Genomic DNA, 23,501 nt, shown 5'->3' on the forward strand with positions numbered 1-23,501 from the left:
ATAACTTTTGATAGGAACAAAATACATCTCTAAATTTTTTATATGTTATGTATAAATGTCTCAGCTTTCAATTGATGCTAAAATTTTGAAAATCGGTGGTTCCCATCATGGTGAAAAAATGTTATGGTATAAAAATCCAAGATGGCGGCCAAAATCAATATTGCCGACCCAATTTCTTATTATTGTAAATAGTAGCTAAAGAAATCTTCCCTCGTTTCAACAACAATTCGTTTTGAGGAGGTTTTTGGAGAAACTTTCGAGTTATAACGGTTTAAAAAAGCCACCATTTGACAAAAATCGAGGGGTCTGCAAAAATTGTCTGTGGCTCTAACTAACGAGGGGTCCATCAATTTGAGTAACCAAATGTATTTTCCTTACTTTTTTAGCGAGGACTTTCAGGAAATCGCCACCTTAAACATTTTTGAAGACAAGGCGTAAATAGTGGGTCGGTCTCAGCGAGAGTTACCCAGCTGTAATCATCATAATATATTAGGATCTACTCATAAAAAATATATTTATTACAATTTGGATCGCAACAGGCTGAAAAATGCACTATGGCCAAAACACCTGACTGGCCAAAACTGATGCTTCTACCCTATGTGTATTTTAGGTTGTGAAAAATTGACATGTTTTGCTGGTTTTGAGATGATTAAGGGTCAGATGACTAAGAGTAAAATTGAAAGAACAACATGTGTATGTCAAAAGCTTCGTGGAAAGTCTTCATTTTAAGCCATTAGCAATGTTGTTTTCGATAATTTGTGTTTCGACATTCTGCCATAGAATCGGCTGAATACAAACAATCTGCTTTTCAAAACGATGTACACTGAAACCTCCATTTAAGTCGATGCATGGCTGATCGAAAATAATTTTTACCATGCAGGTAATGACAAAACTATAGACTTTTATATTTTTTAACACTTCGCATGACAAAGGAGATTTGTCAAAAAATATAAAATTGTATAGTTTAGTCATTTCCTGTACGGTAAAAATTATTTTCGATCAGCCATGCATCGACTTAAATGGAGGTTTCAGTGTAGTTTCATAAAAATGGTATTAACTCTGAGGAACACGATTCATTTTGAAAGATGAAATCTGCTCAGGCTAACTGTTCAGTACTGTACTGTTAATTATATGTATTGCACACAAGTTATTGTGATGAGGGAGCTGAGATATATGGTTTTCAGTTTTTGTCATCAATATCTAAATGGTTCATAGCTGAAACAAAACAAAACTGTTGATAAAATCATTCATTGGAGGAAACGAATCAAATAAACAAGTCAACTGAAATAAAAGATTACTGTGCTTTCGAATAACAGTATCAACCAAAACTAGAATAAAGTGTGCTGTGAGTAATCTTCTACTCTACTTCATGCTGTTTTCGGAAACACAAAACTGTGTGTATTCTATCTTAATGTAACTGAAGGTTAATCGTCACTACTACTCTACTGTAATATATTAGTGTTTTTTAAATGGTTAAGAATACTTGTAAATTCCAAAAGTGTTACGATGATAATATAATATGGATCAAGAGTGAAACCAAAATTGTCAACCGACGGCTTGGTAGGTTTTCAAGCTTCGCCATATTGCCGTACTGTGGACGAATCCATTGAACGAATTTCGATTTGTTTTTAATTTTCGTTGAAAGAGTCAGATAGGAAAAGAGTTGCTGCGTTTTTTTCTTTCTCCATAATGTGTGAAAGTGAATGTTAAGTGATGGGATTAAATATTGATTCGGGGAATGAATGATTAATGGCACGCTGCCTTGCAGCGATCGGGACGAAGATAAATGAGTTGTGCGAAAAAGCTTGACTAGTAGAGCGGGATGAAATTTAAAGTGCCTTTCGAGTGGTGGTGAAATGGTGGAAAGAGTTGAGGTTGAGATAATGACGATGATGATGCAAAGGATGATGAAACTGTGATGAAGAATCAGAGGATGTCGATGGTAACATTGATGAGGTGGATAATTATTAAAATGGAATTGTAAGAGTAAATTAAAAGATCGGCACCTGACATAAGGGTGGCATAGCAGTAGTACTCAGTGGATTAGCTCGGCTTGGCAGTGGTGAAACATTAGCTGCTGAGTAGGGGTTCGAAGCTCCTGTGGATGACGTCAACACACTGTACTGTCCATCGGTTAGCGCGTGACTACTGGCACTGGAGGTCACTCCCATCGAAGTTACATGCATGGAATTCACGCCAGCGGTGATTGAACTTATTCCAGCGGTTCCAATTGAGCTAATACCTATCGAGTTTAGACCGATCGAGCTGGGAACACCGGTCCCAACACTTGCAGGAACACCACTATTAGTCAGTCCACTTAGTCCTCCAAGAACTCCGGTGCTGTTGATGTGGGACGCTAAGCTAGTCGTTTGGAGGTGGGGCTGATGCTGGGATAGACTGAGACTTGTGCTTGTCAGACCAGACCCCAGCGATGACGACATTATTGGTCCAGTAGTTCGCGGGTGCTCTAACTCGGCCAATATACGATTGTCCTAAAATGATTAGGACAGAAATCAGTTACGAAAAAACAAAATTGAACAAAAATATCAAAACATAAAAACAAATTATCTCCCGGACTAACTTCTATGTATTGTGTGCTATGCATCGGGTTTTCAGTCAACATATTTTCTTCTATTCTATAGCTAACATCAAAAAATCGAATGACTATAAACACCTTCATTTGTTCAAAAATTTTAAATTTTTCGTATACATCCATCTATTGTAAATGCCCAAACTCAAAAACGAAAATCGCATTCGATTGTATGACCAATACATAAAAATTATAATATTGTCGCAATAAAATAGAACATTGTTTCTCTAATTTAACACACATACATTAGCAATGGATAAACGTGCCTGTTCGATCTTTGCCATAATCCTATCTATTTCAGTTCCCTGTTGCTGGGTTGGCGTGGGAGCCCATGTAACAGTACTGCCTCCACCTCCACCTCCTCCACCTCCTCCTCCTCCACCTCCTCCGCCGCCGACGCCGCTGCCGCCACCCCCTATGCCACTGAGAGCTGAGGATGTTCCTGTCAACGACGTCGAGTTGCCAACCATACCGAAATTTCCGATACTGTTGACCATCGTCGAGTGATTGCTTGTGATTGTGCTACTGAGACCTCCGACACCAACGGAACTGGAACTAGTCGGCATTCGACCGGGACGCGATTTTAGGGCAGCCGACAGCTCTAGCTGAAGCTCTTCGCATCTGACTGTTTCAAGAGCGGCCTGGTTGTTTGAGTGGCAAGGTCCGGATTGGCGCAAACAAGAGAGAGACAGTGGATGGTTTGATTTTAATGATTTTTGTCGACAACTATCGCTTGATAATGAAAATGCAACATTTGAGATCTAAACATGAATGTTATTTCATTGGAACAATTAACGAAAAGCGAAATGACCAGTTACCAGCCTTAGAAGGAAGAAGTTTTGTATTTACAAAGAAGCGAAGCTCATCTCAAAGAAGGCAACAGCTGTATAGCAACAATGAACAGTTTGAAAAATGACAAGAAGAACTACTCACAGTGTTTGTGTGTTATGTATAAAACAAATCGAGTATGATATGTTGTTCTATCTATGTATAAAAATGTCTGTTAACCAAACATAAATCACTACGCACTATAACTGACATTTAACATTACAATAGTTTTGTTGGTAGAAGAAGCAAGTAGCGTTATTCATTCACAGTTAATACTATAGCATTATCAAAGTAAGTCTAAACGACAGAAAAGACAATTCCAGCCACAACATTTTCAAACTTCCGAAAAAAAATAATCAAATAATTAAACAGTTGATCATAACCCATCAGCAGTTTTTGAAAGTTGAAAAAATAAATTCCAAAATGCATTCTTATATTGTCGTCACAATTGAAAACCCGAAGTTTCCCCACACGCGGCAATCGATTTTTCTCCAAATCCAAACGTGACACTTAACGTAGGACATAGTGCGCTGGATCCTCTATCCAGCGCACTATGTACGACGCACGGTTCAGGAGAAAAATGGATTTTCGCGTGTCAAAAATTGCGATTTTTAACTGTAAGAACAATACATCTTATTAAACAATGATACTTTCTGAACTCTGAGATAAACAAACCAATCATATTTTAAAAGCAAAATTTTCGAAAAATAACTAGTTGGAAGCTTTCAAATGAAACCGTTTTGAAATGGAAGCTTTAAAATGAAACTATTTCCAATCGAAAAGCTTAAAAAAATCATATAAACTTTTCGTGAGGAGAGTTTCCTTGATTTCCTTAGGCAAGATATTTGTGCCTGTCACACGTTATACACATGCAAAATTAGCATAGACAGAGGAAGCTCTGGGTTAATAACTGTGGAAATGCTCATAGAACACTAAACTGAGAAGCAGGTTTTGTCCCAGTGAGGACGTCACGTCAAGAAGAAGAATAAAATGAAAAAGCGAATACAATGTGTCCAATGTGTTCTTCTCAATGGTTTAACCTTCTTCCTGCATTAGCTTGCGCGCACCTCGCTGACCTAGTGCACATTTAGGGGTCATTTTTTCCTGTTCGGATGAGCCACTGCGACCAGTATTTAGATCTTTTGTGGCAATACCCGTATTCTTAGTATCCTTAGTATTTAGTGCATGTCGTACTACTCCATAGTCCATTTTACGAGCCGATTTTATGAATGAATTTTGACAGGAGGTAGTGTTCAATAACCCGTGAAAATCAATATCATCATCAACATTGTTGTCACTTCGTAAAATGGCTCATTGTCATTGAGAGGCTATGGAGCATCGATTTCTGTACAGATCTTGTGTTTTTTACCTCAGAGGTTCGAGAAAACCCAGCGAAAGTCTGCCCTAATCACACATATTCGATGCTATTTCTGAGAAAAACAAAACTGTAGAACTGATATTTGTCCATGCATCGGAACTCTGGCTTCATCCATGTCGTGCTTCTAGTTTAGTCCCAGGACAACATTGAAAACCCCGGGGCTTTAGGCTAGTTGCAATACGCTGTCAAATTAGAGAATGTGTTCGGTAATAAGAATTCTTGTGAGTCCTTGTATCACCATTACTTATCAGGTTATTACGCAATTAGATACGCAAAGCATGTTTGTTTACCTTACATCTAGTGTAGTCTCGGCGAGGACGAACCGAGTCTTTAACTATCCGTAAGGCAAAATAAACGCAATTTTAGAAACTGTCACTAGTAACAAGGGCTTTATACCATGAGTCCTTATTACCAAAACGCATTACCCTAGCTTAACAAGTTGGATGTCACCAGAGTTCAGTTTGGTAGATCTTACTCCGTAACGCAACCCAAAAGGGAGATCTACCCACGTTACGTGCACCGTTGAAGATCGAGCATGTTTTAAACCCCCTCAACCATTCATCCCTCAGCACGGGTCGCCTGACACCTTGAATTGGGGTTCCCTGTTTGGTGGACTTTTACCCCTGAAACAGGGGGTCCGTAGTGCTATTCTAAGCCAGCAACTACACGGCAACTGACCCTAATGCACGAAGAGGGTTAAAACTGAGCTGTCTCCTTTGTACGCATACTTTCTCAAAGAGACAATCATCGAAGTATTATACGCAATTAACTATAAATTTAAACAGCGGCAGTAACTACTGACTAATTTTCAGCACAATTACTTTCAACCACCGTCAGTAATCTCATTACCGAAGCATTGTCGTAAACTTCCAAAACCCCTTCGAATAAATAGACCATACCTTTCGGCAAACACCAAAGGCAAACGCTCAGCTAGGACAGTTTGTCTCGAGCGAGCGATGTGGCTCTGGCTGGTATGACATTCCGAGCTGAATAAAATGTCGTCTTTAGGGGTCAATAAAATACGGCGAAATTACAGCTTATGTAAATTTCCCTAACGCCGAAAAGTGGGGTAGTGCATAGTGGAGGAATGAACTGTGAGCTATGCAGAAGAAAATAGGAAAAGAGGAAAAATCTTATGTGTTATAACATGTTTTTGTTGCAGCTATTTTTTCATAAATTTATTAATTTTCATTTCCTAATCCATAACAAGTTCCGATGTTTTAAATAACCTTATGGCCATTATTTGAGCGTTCCATAAGCTGTAACTTTTCATAGATTTCATCAAAAACTCTCAAATTTTGACTGTTTGACAAACTGTAATGTTAATGTGCACCGTTGGTACAAATTTGAGCTCGATTGGTTAATCTTTCGCGAAGCTTGAATCGTTCTCGTGAAACCCTATTTTTTAGACAACTTATTTTTGAACTGTCATATCTCCGAAACCAGTGAATCGAATTTATTGAAATTTTGAGCAATATGTATCATTGTACCCTTGCTTGCATTCACTAGCGTGCACAGGGTTCTTGCTTAGGCGGGGTGGGGGGGGGGGGGTCTTCACAATGATGGTGCAATATACGATCATGGTGTTACCAGAGCCGTAGCGTGTGGTTGGCCAGGGTGGCCCTCGCCAAGGGCGCCAACCTCAGAGGGGCGCCGAAAAGGCCTATAGCTAACAGGAAACCGGAAGATGCTACATATTGGACTCTTGAATGTTATCAAAATTTCACTATTTACAGTATCCAAGATTGATCATTTATTTTTTTATACGTGCTTCTGTATTTTCAAAAAATCAGATTTTTCTGGTTTATTTTGATTATTCGCCATGATGTTATCTGAGAATTTATCTACGCGCTTATTTTGATGAATCATTAGTTTTCTTAATAAGCAAAACAAAATCAATTTGATTTTGAAATTGTGATGAAAGTTTCGTTCTAAAAAATCCAAGAACTTTCATCGCATTCCTTCTTGCATTCATTCAAATAATTTTACAGTGTTGAAACAAAGCATTATAAATGGAAAATTTTCTGATGATGCTCTTTCAGTTCATACAATTTTTTTTTTTCAATAAATGTTTATCTGGCCTTAAAATCTAGCAGAAGTATTTATGATTTTTTATTTCCTCAATATTCCAGGAATTTCCTAATGAATCTCACCAGATATTTCTTCGGAATTTCTCACAGGGTTTCTTCTACAATTTTTTCCTAATTTTTTTTCAGAATTTCTTCTAGCGATATCATTGCAAAATTCTCAGAGAATTACTCCAGAAGTTCTTATAAAAATCCCTCCAAGAATTCTTAAATTTTTCTTCTGGATTTCTTCTTAAATTTTGTCGAAGGACTCGTTTTGAAATTCCTCCAGAGAGACTTCAGGAAGTTATCTAAGGAATTTATTTAAAAGCTAGTCCAAGGATTCCTCCGGATATTTGTCCAGCTGAACTTTCATAGCTTGTGTAATAAATTTCTGCAGATATTATTTCAAAAAATCTTTCGTGGATAAATTTGGAAATATTTTTTAATGACTCTTCTAGGAATTGATCCTTCTACTTCGCAATACTTAAAAGAGTTTTCATAAGAAATTCTCTTAAAGATTCCTGCCTAAATATCTTTAAGGGGATATCTTAGAAACCCTGCAATAGGTTTCCTCAGTAATTTCGCCATTTCCTACAGAAATCCTTCAAAGATTCCCCTAGAAATACCTCCTGGGATTCCTTCCTTAATGCATCTGAAAATTTTGGTTTTGTTTTTAGAAAATTTGTTTCAGATTATCTTAGAAATTCGATCAAAGTGTGCTTCAGAAAGTCTTCTATAGAATCTATAAAAAAAGGTTCTTGAACAAATTTATGATGCAAAAATAATTAATTATTATGCTGGTCTTATTGAGATTTTTAAATTACAAAATGTGTTTTTTTGGATGACTCCATAAAAGTTCTTAAAGAAATACACGAATAAAGAACACTTAAAACAAAAAAAATCAAGGGGATTTTTTTTTCTTCAAAACATCAAAATCTATTTTTTGAAGAAACTTTGAAAAAAAAATCAGGATTGAGTACAAATTTTCGCAAATTCACAATATCCAACTGTAGCGGGGCGTGAAAACGGATGGTTGCCAAGGTCGCCATAAGACCACGCTACGGCTCTGGGTGTTACACGCAATATGAAATCCCAAGAAGGGGTTTCAACATGCTGTGGTGCTAACATCATCATTGGGATAATGATGATTTCAAGGCAATGCGACATTTTAATATAAAGTAAATATCTCGACTCTTTGATAAACTTATCATCAAAAAATTAATGCCGTTTCAAAAGAATTTCAAAATGAATTTCTTGCACGAATCCCACCACGGCTTCCTCCAGAAATCCTAAAGCAATTTCTCTCGGAACTCATCCAGGTATTCCTCCAGGAATTCCTCAAGGATTTTCTCCAGGATTTTATTCAGGAATTTCTTCGGAAATCCTCGATAAATGTCTTCAAAAATTAATCAAATAATTCCTCAGGAATTCCTTCAGACATTCCTTCAGAAATTTCTCCACGAAGCCTCATATGTTTCTCTAGAATTTCCTCAAATAATTCCTCCATGAATTCCTCCAGTAAATACTCCAAGATTCCTCCAGAAATTTCTTCCAGAAAAATCCTCTAGGAATGTCCGCCAGAATTCCTTCATGATTTCCTCCAGGGATTTCGCGCCGATTTGTTCCATGGATTCCTCCAGAAAACCCTAGAAGAATTTCTCACGGAACTCTTCCAGGAATTCCTTCTGGAATTCCTCGAGAAACTCCTCCAAGAAAATCCATGATTTTTTTCTGAAATTCCTCAAAAATTCCACCAGCAATTCTTTCCGAAAGTTCCTCCAGAAATTTATCCAGAAAGCCTGAAAAATTTCTCCAGAAATCCCTCAAAGAACTACTCTAGGAATTCCTTCATGAATTCCTCCATAAATACCTCCTAAAAATCCTCCAGAAATATCTCCGAGAGTTCCTCCCGAGATTGATCCAGGAATTCCACAAGGGATTCTTCCAGAAAATCCTCTAGGAAATTCTGCCAAAATTCCACCAGGAATTCCTTTAGAGAATCCTAAAAGAATGTCTCCCGGAACTCTTTCAAGAATTCCTCCAGATACCTTTGCAAGAATAAATCGAAGAATTTCTCCAGAAAATTTCTCGTGGCTTCCTTCAGTGATTCCATCATGGTTCCCTCCAGAGATTCCTTCAAAAATTATTTGAAGAATATCACCAGACACCCCTCCTGGAATTTACCCTCGAATATATTTAAAGGTTCTTCCTGTGTCTTTTTGAAGGATTCCTTCAGAGATATTTCTCCAGGGATTTCCAAAGAAATTTTATCAAAGATCTGTTTAGGTATTTCTACAGGCTTTCAGCTATTTTTCCATATAGTCCTTCAAGAATTCCGCTAGAGATGGCTCCAATAATTCCATCTGCAATCACTAAAAATGTTTTGCAAGAGTTTCTTCCAGGAATTCTTTCAGAAAGCTCTACCAGGGATTATTGAAAAAAAAAAAATAATCTGGGAGTTCTATCAAAATCTCTACGCAGCGGACCTGGTGTGATGGTTAGAACACTTGACTATCACGCCGAGGACCTGGGATCGAATCCCACTCCCGACAAACTCGCAAAATGTGAGTTCTTCCTTCGGAAGGGAAGTAAAGCGTGGGTCCCGAGATGAACTAGCCAAGGGCTAAAAATCTCGTTAATACAGACAAAACAAAACAAACAATCTACGCAAAATCCTTTAGGAGTTCATTCAGGGATTCCTTCAATATATTTTTTCCAGAAATTACGGCAGACATGAACTCCTTCAAGGATTCGTATAGGTTGTGTTCTTGGGAATTCCTCCAGGGATTCCTCCAGTAATTCCTGTAAAGATTCTACTGGGAACTCTTCCGGAAATTACTCCACGAATTCTTCCAGATATTCTTCCTGGAAACGATCCAGAGATTCCACCAGGAATTTATCCAGAGATTCCTCCAGGAATTTATCCAGAGATTCCTCCAGGAATTCTTCCTGGAATTCCGCCTGGAATTGTCCCATGGATTCCCCCTGGAAATGCTCCAGGGAATTCTCTAGGAATTCATTTCGAGATCTCACCAGAGATTCCTCCAAGAATTCTTCCAGCGACTCCGCCTGGAATTGCTCCAGTGATTTTCAAGGAATTCCTACAGTAATTTCTCCATGGAGTCCTAGAAGATATCTTCCAGGGATTCCTTCTGGCACCCCTCCAGGAAATTTTCCAGGTATTCCTCCAGGGACTCATCCAAGCATTCTTTCAGAAATTCCTCCAGGAAAATTCCTCTAGGAATTCCGCTTGGAGTTCCTCTAGGTATTCCACAAAGCATTTTCCAGGAGTTTCTCAAGGAATTCCTCCAGGAATTCTTCCAAGGATTTCTCCAGGTATTTCTTCAGGAATTTCTACAGGCATTGATTCAGGAACTCATTAAAGCATCCATCCAAGAACTCCTCCAGTAAACACCAGGAAACACCAGGAAATGCTCCAGGAATCCCTCCATGGGATCTTCCTAGGAATACCTCAAGGAACTCCTTTAATAACTCCTTCAAGAATTCATCCAGGAATTACCCTAGCAATTTCATCAAGAATTTATTCTGGAATGCCTTCATGAATAGCTCCAGAAAATCCTCCAGATATTCCTTTCAAAATTCCTCCAGGCATTCTTTCAGGAATTCCTCCAGGCATTCTTCCAGGCATTTCTCTAAGAATTCCCCCAGATATTCCTCCAGGAATTCTTCCGATAATACATGCGGGAATTTTTCCAGAGATTATGGGAATAAAGGGATTTATCCCGAGATCCCTCCAGGGATTCCTCCAGGAATTCTTCCAGGGATTCCACCTGGAATTGCTCTAGTGAATTTTCAAAGAATTCCTACAGTAATTTCTCCATGGGGTCCATGGATCCTCCAGGATATCTTCCAGGGATTCCTCCTGGCATCCCTCCAGGAAATTTTCCATGCATTTCTCCAGGGACTCATCCAGGCATTCTTTCAGTGATTCCTGCAGGAATACCTCTAAGGATTCCGCTTGAAGTTCCTCTAGGTATTCCACCAAGTATTCTTTCAGTAGTTTCTCCAGGGATTCCTCCAGGAATTTCTCCAGGCATTTATTCAAGAACTAATTAAGGTATTCATTTAAGAGCTCCTCCAGTTATTACAACAGGGATTCCTCCAAAAGACCACTAGAAATTCCTCCAGGAACTCCTTTTGAAAACTTTTTCAAGAATTCGTTCGAGAATTACCCTATAAATTCCTTTAAGAATTTCTCCAGGTATACCTCCAGGAACTCATCAAGGCATTTATCCAAGAGCTCCTCCAGGAATTATGCTAGGAATTACTCCAGAAATTCCTACAAGAGATCTTCTAGGAATTTCTCCAGGAACTCCTTTAAATACTTCTCCAAGAATTCGACCAGGAATTACTCTAGGAATTCCATCAAGAATTTATTCTGGAATGCCTTCATAAATTGCTCCAGGAAATCCTTCGGGTATTCCTTTCGAATCATCCTCCAGACATTTTTCCTGGAACTCCTCCAGGCATTCTTCTAGTCATTTCTCTAAGAATGCCAGATATTCCTGCAGGAATTCCAGGAACTCCTTCAGGCATTTCTCCAGGAATTCTTCCAAGTGTTCTTCCAGGAATACATGCGGGAACTTTTCCAAAGATTACTTCAGGATCTCCATAAATTTCGCCAGGGTTTCCTCCACGGATTTCTCCAAGAGTTCTTCTAAATCACCCATGAAAAACAAATCCAGGAAAGTATTAGGCAGTTAAAATGCTGAATCGCACTTATATGACTGATACGACTGAAAAGCCTGGATAACTATGATTGCAATTTACCGAGCAATTGGTTGCTGTTCAAAGTCGCTGTCGCTCGTCGGACCTAAAGAAATAAATAACTTACGCATTATACCGCGAACATTCTTAGATCTGTGGTATTCCTAGAACCGAATCGATGCAGTTACAGTGCATAGAATATCGAAAACTTCGGCGGACTTCTGCTGCCTCCAAACAACCAAACCAAACAAAATACCAAAATAAGTTATTCTCAATACCTGGATAACCGACTAATACCTTGTCTTGGTATGATACCTGACTTTGGTATGCTCCAGTCATGTGTCAGTTATTCATTCCTGCTCGGGAAGGGGTTAAGCGATTTACGGTATGTTGAATATTTCCCATATAAGTCACCCTTCAAAAGTTGCATGCAAGTTTACATACTAACTTAAAATGCTTAAATTTATCAAATTTGATTTGGTAAAACGAAATAATTTGCATGAGTCGTTAGTGTAGATGTTAATTGACCAATTTATGATTTGATTGGTTATAAAATAGATTTACATGCTTAATGGCTTGCAGTTAAAAAAAACCCAAAATCGCATATTTTGCCCTATAAATTGAGGTATAGCTCAAAATTGTGACGTGCTGGAGCAAATCTGAGCCCAGATTCGGATTCAGCGGCCCAAAATCTGTCAGTTAGCTCTTGAGACAAAAAATGTTGCGCTGTGTAATTACTACATACTCTTAAATAATTTCTTTAACAAAATTGAATCTGGGCTCACAAGAGACAATCTATTTATAATCGTTAGAGGGATGTTACTAAAGAATGTTATCGAAAGTTTAGAAGTGTTTCTCTTGAACGTGGGAAATGCTTCATCCAGATTGGAAATGCTTCCTCATAATTATAAAGATTTATTGTAGCAGAAATAAATAAAATCTCGAAATGTGAGAATATCTTCATTTGAAATCTCAAAAAAAACTATTGCCAGCCGTATTTGAATAAATTAACTGATAAAAATTCTTTTGTTGACTTGAAAAGTTTTTCAATGAAGTTTTTACACATTTTCTCCATAATCATGTTGAAGTTATCACCGCACGTTATTAATGCTTGAAGAGCTTGAAGTTGTTTTGTTTCAGGAATTGTTTACTAATTTGCCAGAATTTATCGAAAACCTAATGCAACAAACATTAGGAAGCATATACGAATTTATTTTTTTCATCAAGAGCGTTAAAAATTTGAAACATCGTTTAAATTCGTTTTTTTTAAACATGTGAAAATTTGTAAAATTTTTTTTGCAATTTCTCATCGTAATAGGCTGTTTTACCCCACGCAAATCTGACAGGAAAAGGCCTACTTTCCCACACCAAATTAAGAGTGCTGTAATGGTTCATTACAGCACTGATTTGCGTTGCGTAATGAACCATTACAGCACTGTTTTTAGTTTCGACCAACTTCTTGATGCTTTCTGGACGCAGTTTTGAAAATTTATGACAACTGCACAGTATAACCTGCTATGATCAGATTTTCTTAAACATGGCTATGAGCATCAGTATGCAGTTTGATGAAAAAGTTTTGAAAAAACTATCCTCAAGCGGTAATTTATGAACTTGCAAAAAACGTTGTACGCAACTCGGTGCAGAACTCGGCAAGCCTCGTTGGATAAATGTACGACTCGTGCTGTAAAAATCGTCATTCTGCACCTTGTTGCGTAAACTACTATTAACTTATTGATAGTATGGAACGTATAACTTCTTTAAATTCCCTTACCATAAAAATTTATGCGGTAAATAAATGGTTCTTACGCTTAAGAATGCTAGACAGAGATTCCCATATGCAATGCATGCAAGCTAGAGTTGAACAGGTTTGCTCAAATGGCTCGTAATCAGTTGATAAGTGTTAATGTGTAACATGTGGGAAAAATAAAACTAATAATACTAATCGTTTTAGTTCTCTACACTAAACGTATACCAATCGCTACTACAGAACAAACTATCAAACGAAACAGCAATCAACGAGGCGAATGTCAGGAAGAACGCAAAGAGGTAGACAAGTAATGAACGGAAACAATTAATACCAAAGCAGCACAACCAGAAAGATCCAAGGGTAAAAAAACGGCACAAATAGATACAGAGAGACAATAAGTGGGGACGAAAACAAAGGTAAATAGAACATAAACTCGTTCTATAAACTCTCATTATGACGTATAATGGGCAAAAACTGGCTGCCCGAAGTGGATATAACACCAACCTTCTTTTCCAGCTCGCGTGCTCTGGATTGTAGTGTTTCGATTGGGTCTCCTATCCTACCGACGCCAGATGATACACCCCTTAACTGTACCAGAGCTTCCTGAAAACGAGAAAAGAGAAGAGAAAAAAGCAAGGTTTACCAGTGCACTATGTTCGAAGTGAGTGGGTTCAATTTTGGCAAGGCAACACAAGCTTCACCAATCATGATAAATGATGATCCTGTTTAAACTTCGCAAAGCGCCGGCGACTCCGCCATTCTCGGTGTCTCCGGATGTCTGATCATAGCCGTAACCACTTTTATAGACATCGATTAGCTCGCATCCCTGGCACTAGACGACCACGTGACGAAGGAAAAAATGTTGCATTTTCACTAACTACAAGCAACCGAAATCGATAGCGAGCGATAGAATGTAATCGATGGCTATAACGTTGTTTTCCCTCCGTATTTTCCTTTGCCTCAGTGAATCAGTTTCTAGGCGTAACGATGTAGTCGAGATGGAAAGAAAACCCCTTCGGCAAGGATAAGAAAAATTGAATAAAATGGACTACTAAAAGAACATCATATTTTACGAGTCTTGGATATTCCGTTGGAAGTTCTGATTGCAACAGCCGAAAGAGCGGGGACATCGAACAACCCATAACTTCATTATTGCTTTTACAGATGGCACCACAGCTCTTTATGCTATGGCACTTTTTGTAAGAATAAATAGTATTTCATACACGTTAATGCAATATCTACATTCAATGCTTTCAACTGCATGTTGTAACTACAATCAAAGTGATTAATCTCATCGTAAAACCTTACTATTCCTTGCAACTCTAATAAAGCCTCATATTATAAAGAAAGAAAAGGCCCACCCTCCAATTTGACGTGTGGCCCTAATGTACGCCAGATACAATCAATACATAGCTTGATGCCTTACTGGACTAATGCATATTTACAAAGGGCTTACCGTATGTTTTTTTTTTGTTTCAAAGTGATGCGAAACGAAACAATATACAAAATCTTCGATGCTGTCGGCGATAAAGTGAAATGAAATTCAAAAATGCATCATGAGATTGAAACGAAATATATATTTTTTTCTGTATTTTTCTGAAGTTCTCTTCTATCGAAATTCGATTTTTTCTACTATTTTCAAGGAAGTTTTCGATGAAGTACTATTTCACAAAAACAAACCAATTCTGCTAGAGTTGTGACCAAAACTGGTATCATGAGGGTACATGAGTTTTATTATTTCATACATTATTTTGTGAATATTGGCCGAAATACTCAAGTGAAAAATAAACCGATGTCAAGAATTGGAGCATCAGATTCAACTCGACCAAATGAACGGCATTGAACTTCTATAAAATTCCCTCATAAAAGAAAGTCCCTAAAATTTCTCTTAAACTCTCTAAAACCCCACAAACTGCTGTCCAACATTCATAAGACCCCCTGAAACCGCTTTAAATGCTTTAAAACCGATCTGAAACTCTCCTGAAGCTCCATGCAACCCAGGAGGTTTCAGGATTGGTGCAGGATTTAGAAGGCTTCAGAGGCTCACAGGTGAATTTTTATTTTTCGTGGGTTTCATAGGGGGTTCAGAGGCGTTTCAAAGCGTTTCAAGGCGTTTAAGGAAGTTTCACATGGGTTTAGGGGGATACAGAGGCTCTCAGGTGGATTCAACGCAGGGTTGAAAGGGGTTTTAGTGGCGTTTCAAAATGTTCCAAAGCATTTCAGGGCGGTTCAATGCGTATCAGGGCGTTTCAACGCGTTTCAGGGCGTGTCAGGAGGTTTGGGGGGCCTTAAGGTGAATTTCACGGAGTTTTCATGGGGGTTTCAAAGTCGTCTAAAGGCGTTTCAAAGCGTTTCAGGGCGTTTCAGGAAGTTTCACTGGGGTTTTAGGGGGCTTCAGAGGCCCTCAGGGAAATTTTACGAAGCTTTTATAGGAATTTTAGGAGCGTTTCAGAGCGTTTGAAATCGTTTTGTGGGAGTTTTAGAGGAGTTTCAAAGCGTTTCAAAACGCTTCAAGGGATATTAACCCTAAAAGGGATACCTTCATGGTCTCAGTTTCGTCACCTCGCTGAGAATGTTCCATCAAAGACGAGCTCTGAAAGGCGCCTGGGGTCCAATGGACCCCAGGTATCCCTTTTAGGGTTAATACGTTGGAGGGCGTCCTAGGAGGTTTTAGGAGGGTTTTAGGGGGTTTGAGAAGCTCGCAGGTGAATTTCTCGCAGGTTTCATAGGTGTTTCAGAGGCGTTTCAAAGCGTTTCAAGAGGTCCTGCTCATTGGCAGAAAAAAGCTCTGCCTATGGAAATGCTCTAATAAAATAAATAAAAGCTGAGAAACATGATTTGTTTCTGTTAGAACGTTACGCCAAGAGGAAAAAAAGTACATGGACTTTACTGGGTTAACTCGAAACAAAAATTAAATAATAAATATTGTATTATCCAACAATATACACATACTAACCTGGTGTGCGCGTTCTGCTTCTGCCCTACGAGCTTCGGCGTCCCGAAGTTGCATACTGAGTGAGTCCAACATGGCGTCAGACACCCAGAGTGCGTCGTTGGACATCGTCTGGAATTAGAAAAGAGAAAAATCGCCATTTTAAAACATTGTGTTCCATATTGCAGTGTTAACAGTATCTTAGATGAGAGATTGTTACTTTATATATCACAGTATTTTCAGAATACAATAAAAGGGGTTAGGCTCTCAACTTTTGTTTGGCTGTTTGGAGCCGGTAAGGTCATTATGGCAACAGCGGTGGTATTGATTTCACGTAGGGTAAAGTGGGGTTAGTTGCCAATTTTCAAACTTTCATCGTTTTTAATCATAATAGCATCATTTCTGCAAAACGGTGAGTCGATAAGAAGAGCGTCCAATCTAGCTCTGGTCCTCACAAATTCCTACCTCATGCTCCCACGGGTCAAGCGATGACAAAGACCACCAGGTAAGAGTTGTGTGCTTAGCTGGTAGTGCAGCCTGGACACTGTTGTCCTTCTGACTTCAGCTAGATTGAGAAGGTACGACCCGAGCGTCTGTCCACCAAGGAGGTGCGACTCAAACAGCGTCTGTTCTGGTTCGGCTCAGTAAGAAACGCTGCACCACGCCCAGCTAGATCCAAAGTGGTAGTCCCATCAGCGTGGTCGTCCTAGTGTTGGTTGGGGCGTTAAACAGAACTGGCACGATGGCCCTCCGGCGAGACAGGAGTGTTGACGAAGGCCTAATAAGCCACTTGTAAAAATCCCCATTGCGAATAACATAGGTAACTTGATGATTTTGTGGCTATATCGGTCTCTTTCTACTCATAAGTATAAGGGAGTAGAGATCAAAGTGGATAATGAAATGATAGATATGATAGAATTCGCTAGGTAGCGAACAAATGTGAAAATTTTTATAGAAGGTGAAATTAGGCAAGTAGGCCATGTATTGAACGAATACATCGAATGCGTGAAACTTCTGCCGTGCGACCTGTGCTTTTAAGCAGATCGGCTTGGTTGGTAGTTCATACCACCTTACCAAGACTGGCAAAAGTTTTAGGCACCCGGCTGCCTATGTATTGTTCTGTTTTCGTCACAAATTCTATCGATCGGTAGCTTTTTCGGAATTCGCACTCCGTTCATAGGAGTATGTAAGGTGGTATGAACTACCAACCAAGCCGATCTGTTTAAAAGCACAGGTCGCACGGCAGAAGTTTCACGCATTCGATGTATTCGTTCAATACATGGCCTACTTGCCTAATTTCACCTTCTATAAAAATTTTTACACTTGTTCGCTACCTAGCGAATTCTATCATATCTATCATTTCATTATCCACTTTGATCTCTACTCCCTTATAATTATGAGTAGAAAGAGGCCGATATAGCCACAAAATCATCAAGTTAATTATAGAATACGGTCGATAAATCAGTACATGATATGAATAACATAGGAGAAAATACGACTCGATACAATCGGCAAAGACCCACGCGACGAAATAAGGACTACGATTGGAAACTTGGAACATGGAATTGCAAGTCACTAGGTTTCACAGGATGTGACAGGATAATTACGACGATCTACATCCTTGCAACTTCGACATCGTGGCGTTGCAGGAGCTTTGTTGGACTGGACAGAAAGTGTGGAAAAGCGGGCATCGAGCGGCTACCTTCTACCAAAGCTGTGGCACCATCAATGAACTGGGAACAGGATTTATAGTGTTGGGCAAGATGCGACAACGTGTGATCGGGTGGCAGCCGATCAATGCAAGGATGTGCATGTTAAGAGTTAAGGGCCGTTTCTTCAACTACAGCATCATCAACGTCCACTGCCCACACGAAGGGAGACCCGATGACGAGAAAGAAGCGTTCTACGCGCAGTTAGAGCAAACAAACGATGGTTGCTCCGCGTGACGTGGATGTCGTTGTCGGCGACATGAACGCGCAGGTAGGATGGGAGGAAATTTACAGACCGGTTATCGGGCGAAACAGCCTACACGCCGTATCGAATGATAACGGCCAGCGATGCGTAAACTTTGCAGCCTCCCGTGGTATGGTAGTCCGAAGCACCTTCTTCCCCCGCAAAGATATCCACAAAGCCACCTGGAGATCACCCGACCATTCAAACAGAAAATCAAATCGACCACGTTCTAATCGACGGTAAATTTTTCTCGGATATAATAATGTCCGCACATACCGCAGTGCGAATATAGATTCGGATCACTGCTTAGTCGCTGAATGCATGTGCTCAAAACTTTCGACAGTTATCACCACGCGTCGAAGCCGAACGCCGAAGCTCAACATCGAGCAGCTGCGTAACGTAGAAGTGGCTAAAGACTACGTGCAGCAGTTAGCAGTGGCCCTACCAACGGAAGAGCAGCTTGGCGCAGCTACACTTGAAGATGGCTGGAGGGACATCCGATCCGCCATTGGTAGTACCTCGGCTACAGCACTAGGCTTCGCGACTCCGAATCACAGAAACGACTGGTACGACGGCGAATGTGAACAGTTGAAAAACGAGAAGAATGCAGCATGGGCGAGAATGCCGTACGAGAGTGAATGAGGCACGTTACAAACAGGCGCGGAACAGACAGAACTCAGTCTTCCGGATGAAGAAGCGCCAGCAGGAAGAACGAGATCGCGAAGCGATCGAAGAGCTGTACCGCGCTAAGGACACTCGAAAGTTCTACGAGAAGCTGAACCGCTCGCACAAAGGCTTTGTGCCTAAAGCCGACATGTGCCGAGATAATCACGGGAATATTCTCACGAGCGAGCGTGCGGTGGTCGAGAGGTGGCGGCAGCATTACGATGAGCATTTCAATGGCGACGTTGCAAGTGGTGTGATAACAGATCTAGAAGTATGTGCACAGGACGAAAGACTTCCGGCCCCTGACCTCTAAGAGATTGAGGAGGAGTTTGGCCGCTTGAAAAACAACAAAGCCGCTGGAGCAGATCAACTACCAAGCGAGCTTCTAAAATACGGTGGAGAAGCACTGGTGAGAGCACTACACTGGGTCATTACCAAGATTTGGGAGGAGGAAGTATTACCGGAGGAATGGATGGAAGGTATTGTGTGTCCCATCTACAAAAAGGGCGACAAGTTGGATTGCGGGAACTACCGCGCAATCACACTACTGAGCGCTGCCTACAAGATACTCTCTCAAATATTATCCCACCGTCTATCACGGATTGCAAGAGAGTTTGTGGGGCCATATCAGGCTGGATTCATGGGTGAATGCGCTACAACGGACCAGATGTTCGCCATCTGCCAGATGTTGCAGAAATGCCGCGAATACAACGTGCCCACACATCACTTATACATCGATTTCAAATCGGCGTATGATACAATCGATCGAGAACCGCTATGACAGATTATGCACGAATACGGATTCCCGGATAAACTGATACGGTTGATCATGGCGACGATGGGTCGAGTGATGTGCGTAGTTCGAGTATCAGGGACACTCTCGAGTCCCTCCGAATCTCGCAGAGAGTTACGGCAAGGTGATGGTCTTTCGTGCTTGCTGTTCAACATTGCTTTGGAGGGTGTAATAAGAAGAGCGGGGATAAACACGAGTGGGACGATTTTCACGAGGTCCGTTCAGCTGCTTGTTTTCGCCGATGATATTGATATTATTGCTCGTAAATTTGAGACGATGGCGGAAACGTACATCCGACTAAAGAGTGAAGCCAGGCGAATCGGATTAGTCATTAATGTGTCGAAGACAAAGTACATGATGGCAAAGGGCTCCAGGGAGGAATCACCGCGCCCGCCACCCCGAATTCATATCGACGGTGATGAAATCGAGGCGGTTGAAGAATTCGTGTACTTGGGCTCACTGGTGACCGACGACAACGACACCAGCAGAGAAATTCAGAGGCACATTGTGGCAGGAAATCGTGCCTACTTTGGACTCCGCAGAACTCTACGATCGAATAAAGTTCGCCGTAACACGAAGTTAACCATCTACAAAACGTTGATTAGACCGGTCGTCCTCTATGGGCACGAACATGGACCCTACGTGCAGAGGACCAACGCGCCCTTGGAGTTTTCGAACGGAAGGTGTTGCGTACCATCTACGGCGGAGTGCAGATGGAAGACGGGACCTGGAGAAGGCGAATGAACCACGAGCTGCATCAGCTGCTGGGAGAACCAACCATCGTCTATACCGCGAAAATCGGGAGGCTACGGTGGGCGGGTCACGTCATCAGGATGTCGGATAGCAACCCGACTAAAATGGTTCTCGAGATTTATCCGACCGATACAAGAAGACGTGGAGCGCAGCGAGCTAGGTGGGCCGACCAAGTGGAGGACGATCTGCGGACCCTACGCAGAGTGCGGAACTGGAGACAAACAGCCATGGATCGAGTGGAATGCAGACGGCTACTATGTACAACAGAGGCCACCCCGGCCTTAGCCTAATCGGTAAGGTAAGGTTGGAACCACATGGCTGATAATAAACCACCAAAAAACCATAATTGCAAGCAAGATAAACGGAAAGTTGTCAATTTTCATCGGGAAATCAATAGATTTTTCGTGGGCTGCCTGCCTGGAATCTAGAAGAGTGTTTTATGCAAACATATCTAATCATTATTCACCTATAGTAATGATCAAATCACATTAAGGAGTTAAACCAATTTACCCCATCATTGAATTTTTAGCCGGGTTTTCTTATGTCGAACCAAACGAATCAAAATTCTCCAACACAACGTGGCTTTGCGTGGTAGAGAATTTAGGAAGAACTATGCAACCAGGACCCGGTTTAAAAGCAAGCTGCCTTTAGCTAGCCATTGCTTCACCCAAGCAACACAGAAAACATCTTTGGAGATCAATATTTCCTACGATGTATTTTAAGTGCATTATAAGCGATTCAGAAAACATCTTGTGTCAATATCCAGCTGTAATTATGCTCACAGAAAACAAACATCAACAATAAGTGTGATTGTTTGGATTACGTATGAAATATTTATTATAGAACTATTATAGAACAGAAACATTAGTTAGTCAATCAGAGATGAAAGCAAACACGTCATAACAACAGAAGGCAGCTAAAGATTAAAAATGAAACAAGATGCAAATAGTGTATGCGTTTATTTCAACCATTCCTGGGAGGCTCTGGTTGATGGGGGCCAGTTAGTGGTGCAAGAGAATTGATTTAATATATTTGAAGAATTCAGGAAAAAAATCGATCGGCACTGCTCGGGCGGTTGGACTGCCATCGATTTTCCAGTCCCACATATTGTTTGCCGGATACAAATCCCCTATTTGTGGTGCTAAATAGGGTCAGCGTACAGTAATCTGGTCAACATCCGAAAGGGCCGAAAGTCCAGGCTACTGATCTAAAAACTGGTTTGTCGAATACCATTAGGACCACGCAACTTGTATTCCGGCCTATGTAAAAGAATCCGAATCCAGCAGCCGGTGCTAGTCCAACATAAATTCTGGCACTTAAACTCGACATCTAGCAGGCATGAATTTCACCGAAACCACCAAATACACTACGTCATCAATCTCCCTGCTATCGCAGATTATTCGGAAAACTGATTGGTCGGGTAAATCATCGACCACATATAAATAATTCCACGGAAAACACAAACCTCCGACGCACGACCAGCAGCGCAATTGTTTACTATTTGCAATTATTTTGCCATTTTGACAGGTATAGCCCCACTAAAAGTGTAGTATTAAATAAGTTATTTAGGAGTAGTTATAATGTTTAGGGAACAATATTAGAGCTAGAGTGAGAGTATGTTGAAACGACGTTATTTTGACGTATTATAAATGTTTTTTCTGTTTCTGTTTCAAATCGAAGCACTTGACTTGCAGAGCTTAGCTGTTCTTATTCAAGAGACGTCATGACGATTACACTGCCGAACAAATATGTTAATACACACATTTTAAAACTGGTACAAAATTCACGCTTATCTCACTCATTCGAAATTATTAAGGAACCAGCTTTCCAAGTTTAAAAATACTCGAATTTTACTTGAGTAATAATCAGTAGTTAGTCAAAAGCTCAGTTATTGAAAAAAGTAAATATAGATTGCAACATTTTTGAGCGGCACTGTAAGCCAAATGGAGAAGCTGCCATATTGTTCTCACCACAATTTGGAAAAAAATGAACATTTAGAAAAAAATACGACATCATATGATTGATTCAATCTACATATTTCAAAACAATTTAGTGGCGCATGAATTTTGAATGAGTAAAATCAAATATTGTACCATAAATCCGGATTCGCAATCAAAATAACACTACCCTTCCTGAAAATAAATCAATTCATAAATTTTCAATAATTTGTTTTAGAAAATATCATTTATGGTCTTTGCCTATAACCTGAGAAAAGTTTTCCAACTTGTTGGAGTTACTTTTATTTTCTTTTCTGTCAGTCGCTGCGTAGCAATATCGTCATTATATGATTACATTTATAGTAATAGTTTGTTGTAAACAAGGCTCTCGCAAGTTGTATCACAATCTAATTTCCTGATTTGAACCTTTGCATGTTTTATGTTATATAATAGTATTTTACAAGTCATATGACTTAGATGCAGCTAAGTTTCAACCAATGAATATAGTTGTATTATTCAGGTATTTTTCAAGTATCTTTTGCATACAAATAACTTTATTATTGCATGTCATCTGAATGGAAATCAATTATTAGTACTATAAGAGTATTCCTATACATCTTATATGACCTGTAAGATGTTCTATAAGCCGCCATTTTTTTGCGCTGTTTTGAATATATAAGTATCCCATACGACGTAAATAATGCAAGAATAAAACAATAGAATATGTTCGAAACTTGTATTTTAAACTCTTATATAACAAGTTGTGTTACTTGGGCAATGTCGTACCAACTAATTCTTATGAAATTCGAACCCACAGGTTTGCATCACTAGTCCGGCATTTTGACCGATCGATCCACGGTAAAGGTCATGGTTAAGCAGAATAGCATGTGATGCTCTCTTTCAGCTTTGGATCATTTCACTATTAACTTGAGAGAAATTATGATTATAACACATTAAATTTCTATTATTTTTATTTATCTTTCTAGGAAGCAGGTAGAGCTTCTCCCCGGTTACCATGACTGGTATCCTCTAATCTACACGAGGGAAATCCCGCGCCATCACAGCAAATAAACACCACCGAAGGATGGATGAGGCAGGTCCCCCACACTCATACATGTCCATCAAAA

General features: G+C 39.9%; 1 protein-coding gene and 1 long non-coding RNA gene across 21 annotated transcripts in view; one reads left to right on the top strand and one right to left on the bottom strand.

Moving 5' to 3' along the window:
- Positions 1-23,501, bottom strand: part of LOC109415058 (RIMS-binding protein 2) — a 248,204-nt gene that overhangs the window by 154,401 nt on the left and 70,302 nt on the right. For 16 of the 20 annotated variants that reach the window (XM_062855737.1, XM_062855735.1, XM_062855730.1 and 13 more), the window contains 4 exons: positions 16,297-16,404; positions 13,845-13,943; positions 2,836-3,231; positions 2,007-2,492 (listed from right to left, as the gene is read on the bottom strand). In XM_062855737.1, coding sequence (XP_062711721.1) covers positions 2,007-2,492; positions 2,836-3,231; positions 13,845-13,943; positions 16,297-16,401 — 1,086 coding nt within the window. In that variant the 5' untranslated portion in view covers positions 16,402-16,404. The remainder of the gene's footprint in view (positions 1-2,006; positions 2,493-2,835; positions 3,232-13,844; positions 13,944-16,296; positions 16,405-23,501) is intronic. The other 4 variants (XM_062855742.1, XM_062855740.1, XM_062855739.1 and 1 more) reach the window with 2 other exon arrangements.
- On the top strand, positions 11,028-13,934 carry LOC115261334 (uncharacterized). The gene is made up of 2 exons (XR_003894889.2): positions 11,028-13,756; positions 13,857-13,934. It is a non-coding gene; the product is annotated as an uncharacterized LOC115261334 (long non-coding RNA).

This window comes from Aedes albopictus, chromosome 3 (genome assembly GCF_035046485.1).
Source record: "Aedes albopictus strain Foshan chromosome 3, AalbF5, whole genome shotgun sequence".
NCBI lineage: Eukaryota > Metazoa > Arthropoda > Insecta > Diptera > Culicidae > Aedes > Aedes albopictus.